General features: G+C 39.3%; 1 protein-coding gene across 1 annotated transcript; it reads left to right on the top strand.

Annotated features, from left to right (window-relative positions):
* Positions 1 to 850: 850 nt before the first annotated feature.
* Positions 851 to 2,689, top strand: LOC120959848 (cytochrome b5 domain-containing protein 1). Its single transcript, XM_040383537.2, has 3 exons — positions 851 to 1,829; positions 1,926 to 2,273; positions 2,355 to 2,689. The coding sequence occupies exons 1-3, from the start codon at positions 1,662 to 1,664 to the stop codon at positions 2,646 to 2,648; spliced, it is 810 nt and encodes a 269-aa protein (XP_040239471.2). The 5' UTR covers positions 851 to 1,661; the 3' UTR covers positions 2,649 to 2,689.
* The last annotated feature ends 7,096 nt before the right edge of the window (positions 2,690 to 9,785 follow it).

Raw genomic sequence — 9,785 nt, 5'->3', positions numbered from 1 at the left:
GTACGGAAATACCCTTTGCCCACAAAATCAAGCGGCGCATCCGCTTCTGTTCGTTTCCCACGGAATTTACAGGCCGTTTAATTATTTTCCAAAAAATAAGTTTTGTTTTACTTTAAGCTTGTGTTGGTTCGGGTGTAGCAGAAAAAGGAAGTAAACAGTTTCAATTTGGTAAATAAGTTTACTGTAGTGCATGAGTTAAATGTTACACGATCGTACAGATGGAATGCTTGCTAGGCTGTCCGGGATAACCTGTACACCATTGGTCGGGAACGGTTGCCGGCTGTAGATTAGCCAAAACGACATGCTAATGAACCGAGCGGAAAAGGAAATGTGCATACATGTGTTGCTGGAACCTAGCAGAAATTCTTGTTTTACTATGCAAGTATCGTTTCATTCATAGAGTCGGAGTTGCTTTCGAAATTGATATGGATGTAAGTAGAATTATCTTCCATCTTGGGCGCGTGCAATTGTTACCTGCGCATGATTCCAATGTATGTTAATGGTTGTTAGATACAACGAATCAAATAACGGTAAGAACGGAAGCCTGCACATTTTTCCATTGTGTTGATGAGTTCAAACAATAAAAAATAAGTTGGAAAAACAGATCAAGAGATAGTCTCTACGAATGTTCTCGAACAGTGATCCATAAATATTAGTTTTAATATAGGATTTAAAATTTGAAACTATCCGTGCTTGCTATCATTGTTTAACAAATTAACACACAACACCACCATTTCAATTAATCATTTAGTATGTCATCAATAAAACAATCGCACTATCAATCAACGCAATCGTGACGGGTTTGATCGTGCTAGAATATATTTTCAATCCAATTTACATATCACAAGCATCATTTGTAGCTTTTCATCTGTCCGAATCATGGCGTAGAATGTGGAACAAAATGCTCTGCACCCCGCTTGGCATACGCTCGTACGGAAGCATGAGGTGCGCCCTTCTTACGATGATGGTGGCATACTGATGAAACTTTAACCCTTACTTCCTTTCGGGCCGTGTTGTTCTTTGCGCTTGTGTTCTGCTCTCTTCCGTTCCGTGTGGTGACTACCCGCATAACTTTAGCTTCAACTTACTTGCTTGGCCCACCAACGTGCATGGCACGTGTAAATTATGTTCCCCATCGGAACCATATGCAAACAGACTACTTACTGGTCGAGTTAGATTGGGGGGGAGGAAGACGTGCTGGAGGAAGTGTGATAGAAAAGTGGGATAGAGAGAGAAAGGGCGAAGATGGTATTAAATTTTATTTTTGAGCTGATTGATTACTTCGCTGGTCACCGGATATTTCTGGTCCAATGGCTGTGCGTGTAGATACACGCATTCCATTTTTGGCCCGCGTTGCCCCCGCGTTCCAATGGGGGACCATTGCAGAGCGACCCGGAGGTCTAGTGTTAATTTTGACACTCTCTTCCAGTTCACTCCGAACTCCATCTTTCCTTTCGGACCCCGTGCACTATGATCGAGGCGTACAAAATAGACTGTAGCCACATGATTGATCTCTACGCGTGTGTCATCGTGTGGTGCGCAAACAAAGCGCTTCTAGGCAGATGTTTTCATAATCTTCATGGATAGATATCGATCGAAGCAACCAATGCCGGACGGTGACGGGTTGGAGATGTATTTTGCTAATTTTACTGAAAAGTTATATGAAGAAAATGGAATCGAAATTACAACCACCCCTCAAATACTTTCTTCGCGATGAAGTCGTCATCCATAATGAAGAGACCAGCGCGTGGGTTATCGTCCACGGAACGGTTATCGATATAACGTCACTGTTTGCAGCAGCCGAACGAAAAACGTCGCTACAGAAGAAGGTTCTTTGTTTGATGATGATTTAGGTTTCAGAGGTGTTCAGAAGTGTCTAACTTATATGTATTTACAAATTGTATTATTTTTTCGCCCTCCCTTAGACACTACAATGGCTGTTGGCGCTTGCGGGGCAAGATTTAAGCTCGTTCTTCCATAACAACGAGCTTACTCCCATCGAGCGTACCAACCGCAACGGAGAACGGGTTCCAATCTTCGTGCCCTGTTTGGAGCGTAATCCTGCCACCCAGCTCTACTGGTACCGTGATCCGGCTCTGGTCATTGGACGCATAACATTCCACCCATGCCCGGTGAAAATTATCAACACATTGACATTCCACGAGACGGAAATGATCGTTTGTTACGAAGATACGATCGGCGACGTGCGGGAAAAGTACTTGCGCTACAACGACAACGCCTGCCGCTACGAATGGCGCAAAGATCTCTCCATGGTACGTGTGCCCCGCCGTCCCCAGTATCCAATGCAGCCGATGTAGGATATCTCACGAATCGTTTTACATGTCTTTGCTTAGGGATCCGAGACCGGACTGCTGCGGATGGATAAAACGCTTACTGAAAATGGGTATCAGGTCAATCTGCGCAGTCCGATACCGGTAATTTGGATATTTTACATTTTACCTCCGGGAACGATAGACACAACGAATGGCACGCACTCTTGCTCCGGAACATCGTGCAACACGGTGAACGGGCCCCAGGCGGAGGAAAGCCAAAATGCCAGCGCATCTCCAGATGGAAAACAAAGTATAAACGCGACCACAAAGACAAATTGTACGGCTCTGGATATCCACGAGTGTGCGAAAAACTGAACAAATTACAATATAATAGAAATTCTTGAAATTTTTCCGAAGACCTGCTTTTCACCGTTCCACCGCCATCAGAGGCAGACAACCTTCACCAATTGCAGTAAGTAGATCAAATGGAAGTGGCGTTGGCGTTGTTTTGGCTCCCCATCTCGGGCTACGGTGTTTGTTTCCTACCCTTTGCTTTCTGTTACTGTTTAACTTTTCTGTTCTCATCGTCAACTTTACCAGTCGGTCAACGGTTGGAATGTCTAACTTTTCTCCTTTCCACCCATTTCTTGCACCTTAATATGCGACTTCAGCTGCCTCTGCGCTAAACAACGGTAGTACCTCGGAAGTTGGTGGTTGGTTTCTTACTTTCCTACTGCTTTGTTTACTATTTCTATCTTGTACAATCTCACCTCAATTTGTGTTCAAGCGCTAGCATCTGAGATCTGAGGTATGTGTGATTCAGTAGTCATCATCATTGCAAATGTCACTGTTTGAAGCTATCTTGAAATGAAAGTAATTTGTTGGATAATTTCGTAGCAATGTTTTAGATTATGGTGTAATAGTTTTTTTTAATGATGATACATTGCTAGGAATGTTAAAGCATATTAACATTAGAAGTCAAGCAATGAGGAAAAAATAGAAGGAAACAAGTGGAATAGTTCAAATATAGTTTATCCTTGCTTATTGATTATTATAATCATTTTCACAATTTGTTTTGATTTCATTTCATTAAAGTGTGTAAAGTAAATCTATTATGCATTATACGATTACATGTCATCTTTAACAATGGAAATAATTATTTCGCTAATTGGACAGACACGGTTATCAAGTAATAGTAAGCTTATTAAGTCTTATCAGCCTTTATTTTTAGTACCCTTTCTTATTTAAAAAAAATATGTCAATTATATTTGAAACCATTTTCACACATCCTCCCAACAGCCACACGCCAGACTTGATAAAACAATCATCAACAGATGATAAGCGTAGGATTTCATACCGATTCTTGCACTCTCTTCCACCATCGGCATAGTGCATGACCAATCATTTCTTCAAATTGCCTGTCACGCGTGGGTCTAAATTAGCACGTTAAACTACACCCATCGCTGAGCCCTCTGTCCTAGCACCCGTATGCTTTCATCTTCCAAGTGTTGTTCAGCGTCCGTCCCGGTCGAATCTACCGACCAAATTCAACCGACAAACTGTGTGCACCTTTCAGCATCCTTCATTAAACACGCAGGCCGGCTGCCCGATCGGCGCCAGGTGCTTTCGGTCGAATCGATTTCTTTGAAGGTTTTCTCGCATGTGTACACCACCAGTACGACATTCCGGTTCGGAGGTTGTGCTCGTCGCACCCACTCGCGCCGTACCGAAGATAAATCGGCCGAAGCGTGTCTGCCAGCAACAAACGGTGTCGAACGGCTGGAAAGCAGCATGCGACTTCAGTACGAACAATCTTGAAAACAAAACACATATACACCCAGCCTCAAAACGCAGGCACCACACAGGGGCTGTGGTGAAACTTATCCTGCTGACGCGCTCTGGTCGGCTGTAAGCATACATCCTTTGAAACGAAACATCTGCCGCACTTGGTCGGCAAGGTCGGAAACGGCTATGCCAACTGTACCAGGTATTCAGAGTTTAACCCATGAGGCTTGTCGTTTTCGGTGCACCCGGATTTACATGCGCAAATTTGTATTACATTAGCTTTTATGTTTTGTGCTTTTGAATCGTCCTTTTTTTTGTTTTTAATGAAGCAAAAAAAAACAATGCAATTAAAAAGTAAAAGTTTACATTTTATTGAACTACCACTATCCTATTGCACTAACTTATCTTGATGAATTTATTAATAAATTGAGAACAATAATATCGTACGCTACATTCTAAAAAAACAATCAACAGCTACAAACATTTATCTTACAGTGTTATGTTTATGGTACGAGATTAACGCACAGGCGCAGGAAACATCCACGAAAAAATCCTCCAAAAGATTTAGGCCACACTAAGGAGCTGGCGAAGTGGCAGCGGAAAAGGGAATGCACCAAATCATCGCTAAAGATCTCTTACACACGGAACGCACAAGCGTGTGCCGCATTCAAAAGACCCATGTCGGTATAAAAATCGGCACGCGACAGCTGCAAGTTTTTCTCTCCATTTTCCACCGTGTTTCATCCTTTTGTGCTTATTTTCTTTCCGGCCAGCAGCACCAGGGAATAGTGCTGCAACACAACACACTAGACAGATCCTGGCTGAAGCAAGCAATGGAATGATCCTCTTTCCACACACGCTCCGAGGACGCTCCGCTTCCTCACCAGCATCCTTCCATCGTGACGCTCTGCCACTTTCGGCTAGACGTGTGGTGGCTGCCGTTGAAATGGCTCCGATGGGCAGATGAGCTGCCGTTGGTGCCTCCCGGTTTTATCCAGCGCGATCCTTTAATTTACGGCGTCGACCACCGGCGACAACCGCGATAGCTTGCTTGGCTTTGTTGGAGCCTTTTTTGTGCAACGTGTTGTTGTTCGTTTGATGTTTATCGTTGGGCTAACTCAATCATTAGCTAACCGATTTCGATGCTCTTCCTGATGTCCTGTCTGCATACAGACGAGCAGCAGCATAGTTTGAACCCATTTTTTATTTATTTTATTTGAGGAGATGGGATTTTTGTTTTGTTTTTAGAGACTACAAGGAATGTTTCACATCTGCAGATGAAATGAGTTTATTTTTGATCGTTTGTCCTTTTTTCTTCTCCAATTGTATTGGTTTAGGATGGAAAATAGATAACAACGACATGTGTGTGTGCAAGCGACGATAAATTTATGTTTAATATTCAGAATTCGATGATGTCGTATAATATGATTAGTATGACATTTGTTTCAAATCATTCATTATTTTTAAGATTGTTAAATGTGGTTATAACTTTTAATGCTGGGTATTGAATGGGAAAACTGCATCAAGTTTATTTTCAAACTTTAGATTTTGTTTGTTCGACCGTTGTAAAGGCGCCCGAATACATTTCAGCTAATGCAATAGGCTTACAAGCTACAAATATTGGGTGTAAAATGATTTTGCAATAATACCAATCACTATATGATAATGATAGTTAAAAATTATAATACAGTGAAATTAATGTAATTTAATACAACTTATTATTTTTTCTCTTTACCACATCTGAATTTTCAGTATTTAAGTTCTGTAATAAATTTCTTATAGCTATGGTACACAACTAACTATGACATAAGTATTTCAATAGAATGAATTTAATTTGCTGCCAATAATTATTTATCCTTTTTTCCATATTGAACTCTTTGAACAATATTGGACAGTAAGGATGATACACATTTAGAATAACTTCTCATTTGAATTTCAAACATTCGTCGTTATTTGTGCAAATATGTCCTATAGCGTCGACCACTGTGTAAAAAACATCGCACCATTTGTCGACCAGTACGGCACCCATTGTTACAGTGCATTGCATAGATTTAAGATTTTTAGTTCTTTGCTATGTATGATGAAGGTACTTGATAAGGTAAGTGTAACAATTGTTGTGCTATCGATAAAAAAAAAACAAAATAAGGAAAATAATCTGACTATTGACGGTTTCATATCTATGTTAAGTCAGAATTCAATAATTGAACGCTTTTTAGTTGAACATTGACTGGCTGACAGTTCAATTAAAATGCAAGCGTTTGTATGGAAAACTCGGTTTTTGAAAAATTTACAAATCTCTAATGGTTTGCCGAGAAAATTGCCGAATTTTTTTTTGTATGAAAAAACGTGTCAACTAAAAATCACATTTTCAATAGTTGGCAGGGAATCGAAGTACAGCCAATGAATTCGGACTGTATTCGTATAATTTATCGTGTTTCCTTATTCTCTTACAAGTTTCACAATTTTTCAGAAGTCAATAAATCAAATAATCACAATTTTTATTATCACTGTCAAAAATCAATCACTCCTTATCGATGAGCGAAAAAAAACCACCTATAATTTAATTTCAATTTACAGGAATTCCCCGATATACGCAATACTCGATACACGCGGTTTCGCTGTGCGCGATTTTTGATATTTGACAGTTCTTTGAGTAAATTGTACTAATTTGACACATAATATGTCAAATGCAAAGTATATTCTCTTTTGGTCGAATATTTCGAATAGCCTATTATAGTATAGAATATCAAAACATCAAAAAAAAGGTACAAAATTGTAATCTTTAGCTACAAATAGAGCAAATAACTAATTTGGTGGCTAAAATCAACCACTTCAAACTAAATTATTCGTAAATTAGCTATAATTTGCCTTAAAGCCTTGAAATTTGACATACGCTAATATTCGAAAAACGCTTTTGTCATTCTGAACCTTTTTAATAAATTGAAATTTTAAATTTTAATCATTTTAAACATCTAGTTATCAAATTTTGTAATTGTAAATTGTTTAAAAATATTCAACTTAGTGTAAAAACTAGCACTGAACTAGCACAACAATTGATACATGGAAGAGGTTTTGGAAAACGGCTATAACTTTTATTAAAACGGTTGAATTTGCAAATTTAAAAGCAATAATGTAGCTAAGACATCCGTATATGTACTTCGTATTTGTTTATCAATTTTATTTCAGTAGTTTCGTCACAATTCTTCTTTCCATAATTAGTGCACCTACCCGAACAAAATTGCTTGATTTGTTTGATTTAGTTTAGTTTGATATTGTTAAACATAAATAATTACAAATACAAAAAAATACATAAATTTGAACATTTGTAAGTACATAAACACAAATTTGTTTAAGATGCCTGTATAAAAATAACGAAAAAAAAATTAAACCTAATCGTTGCTTAACAGTTTGCTTTTAGGATGTTACATCTGTTTGCCTGTTTATGTTTAAGAAATTGCATGTATCCTAATAGTACTGTTGATACATTCATTTAAGGTTAAATTCTTACTAGTAAAACCACGCGTCTATCTCTACTTCTTTTGCGACAGTGTGAGCCTACATTGTTTATATTGCTTTTGCCTGTATTTTTTGTATGATATTTGAGATAGAGGTGCAATGCTCAGCTGGTTGGGGTAAAATTAGTACGAAGTGCATGTTTTTATTTTAATAAACTGTGCAAATTACTTTGCTGAATGAAGCAATTTTTTACGAATATGTTATTTTTCACTTATTTGCAAAACATTTAGGTTTTAATATTCTGTATTACCTTAAGTGCACCCACCATCATCGTCATTAGCACAGCAATACAGTGTACAGCGATGTAACAGGGTAGCAGGAACAAGCTTCAATTACGCGGTATAACCGGTCAACATTCAGCCCCATCGTCAACCACCCCTCTTCTTCGGGCGATTGCGCTTACCAACCGACCCCAGCTCGTCGTAAGTCGTAAAGTCTTGTAAATGTACGCGTACGTACATACTCGTACTACACTCGCGACATCGCTCATGACAAAAAAATCATATGATACCGTGAAAGATGGCTCTGGCCTTCTCACAGGGGTTGATCCACCAAGGCTCACGCAATACGTAAAACAAAAAGTTGAATGGAAAATTTATATAGTTGTATCATAATCATGCAAAGTTTTTAATGTATTTCTTTCGCCAGTAATAATCAAATGAAGCTCTAAAAAATCGATATGCAATAAAAACTATTAATTAATATAAACTATACGAAGTATCATCGTGTTGATAAACGTGTACATTTTTCAAAGAAAACCATTCATTCTTATAAAAAATCTAATAAATACATTCATTTCATACATTTTCCATCCAGATCCGTTTATGTTATTAATGGATTGATTTATTTTAGCACAGAACGACTATTGTCATGTATTATATACAATCATTAATAACTACATCTATCACTCACCACTCATTATGTGAAATTTATTAGGTTGCTTTGAAAGTAAGCAACAAGTGATTCAGCGAATGATGAATAGACCAAAAAATAGAGAGTGGATGATCAACCATAAAAAACATGAACCTGTCGAATAATTTAAAGTAAGAATGACCGTGAAAACTGGAATCTTCAGGACACCTCCATACGTACCTTGTTGTGCTGTTAGCATCCGAAAGAAACAGTTCGACAAAGAGTAATGTGACACACACAAAAAGAGATAAATCTATGCTTCTTATCAAAAACGAACGAATGTCCGGGAGACTTTTCCTGTAGCTTCAGGTGCTGCTGCCACTGCTGCTGCTGCTCTTGCATCTCCGAGATGGTTTCAATAATAAATAAGGTGCCTATCTTTTGTTTCCTAGGTACTATATTTTCGAGTCTACTGAAAACAAAACGATAACGAGCTCGTCCTAACTGCCCTACTGCACGTCCTACAGACGAGTACGAGCGAGTATGAGCCCAGAGGATCAGACCATAGAAAAGTGTCCGGAACAATATGCCTTCCGGTAAATGACGAACGGAGATGATCCGTGGCTGAGGTGGCCGAGATTTGAGGATATACATCATTGCCTCTGCCATCGTCACCATCGTCGGCTGGCGTGTGGGTGTGAAGAGAATTTTCATTCATTAACCACACAGCACAGAGCGCAGAGAGTTTTGTCGTTTTTAACAACAAAAGTATCAAGGATGCCCTCCAAAAGATGGATTCCACTGAAAGAAGGCATGTGACCTACTATTATTTGCATACCATTTGAAGAGCAATTCGGATCGGGACTCTTGTCGCACCTAACCTTTCATCGATAAAATCGGCTCGAGCCCTTCGCATCTTGTCGATAAAAGTTAGTTTAATTAATGGACATGGCGTGTAGCGCCGATCGTGAACTTCATGATAAGCCCCCGCTAACCTGAGCTAATAGCGAGCTAGATAACGAAGTTGATAACTTGGTGATAGCCAGAATCTTGGCCCATTGCGATAGCCACGGCCGTTTGTTTTTGGCCATATGCCGCCAGCGGGTAGGTGACGCCATGCATTGCCCTCCCGCCCCTCGCGTAACAACGTCGCTAACTATACGCAAATAAAAAGTAATCCTGGTCGATGTCATCCGATCGCTGCCAGCACATTTGCTGCCATCCGGTGCCGGTATGCAGAAACGTATGAGTATGATTATTGATTTCGGGAAACCATTTGCTTCGTTTTGCAACAACGCGTTCAATTTGCCTAACCATCGGGATTGTAAATGTTGGGCGAACTACATGATACACTCATTT

This window comes from Anopheles coluzzii, chromosome 3, assembly GCF_943734685.1.
Source record: "Anopheles coluzzii chromosome 3, AcolN3, whole genome shotgun sequence".
Classification (NCBI taxonomy): Eukaryota; Metazoa; Arthropoda; class Insecta; order Diptera; family Culicidae; genus Anopheles; species Anopheles coluzzii.
The sequence above is the reverse complement of the archived record's forward strand: the minus strand, read 5'-3'. Positions and strand labels throughout refer to the sequence as shown.

Bases quoted from the DNA above. Each gene is read 5' to 3' on its own strand.
- LOC120959848 (XM_040383537.2), top strand. From the start codon at position 1,662: ATGAAGAAAATGGAATCGAAATTACAACCACCCCTCAAATACTTTCTT. The intron at 1,830-1,925 runs GTTCTTTGTTTG...GCCCTCCCTTAG, and splicing joins AAACGTCGCTACAGAAGAAG to ACACTACAATGGCTGTTGGC. The intron at 2,274-2,354 runs GTACGTGTGCCC...GTCTTTGCTTAG, and splicing joins GGCGCAAAGATCTCTCCATG to GGATCCGAGACCGGACTGCT.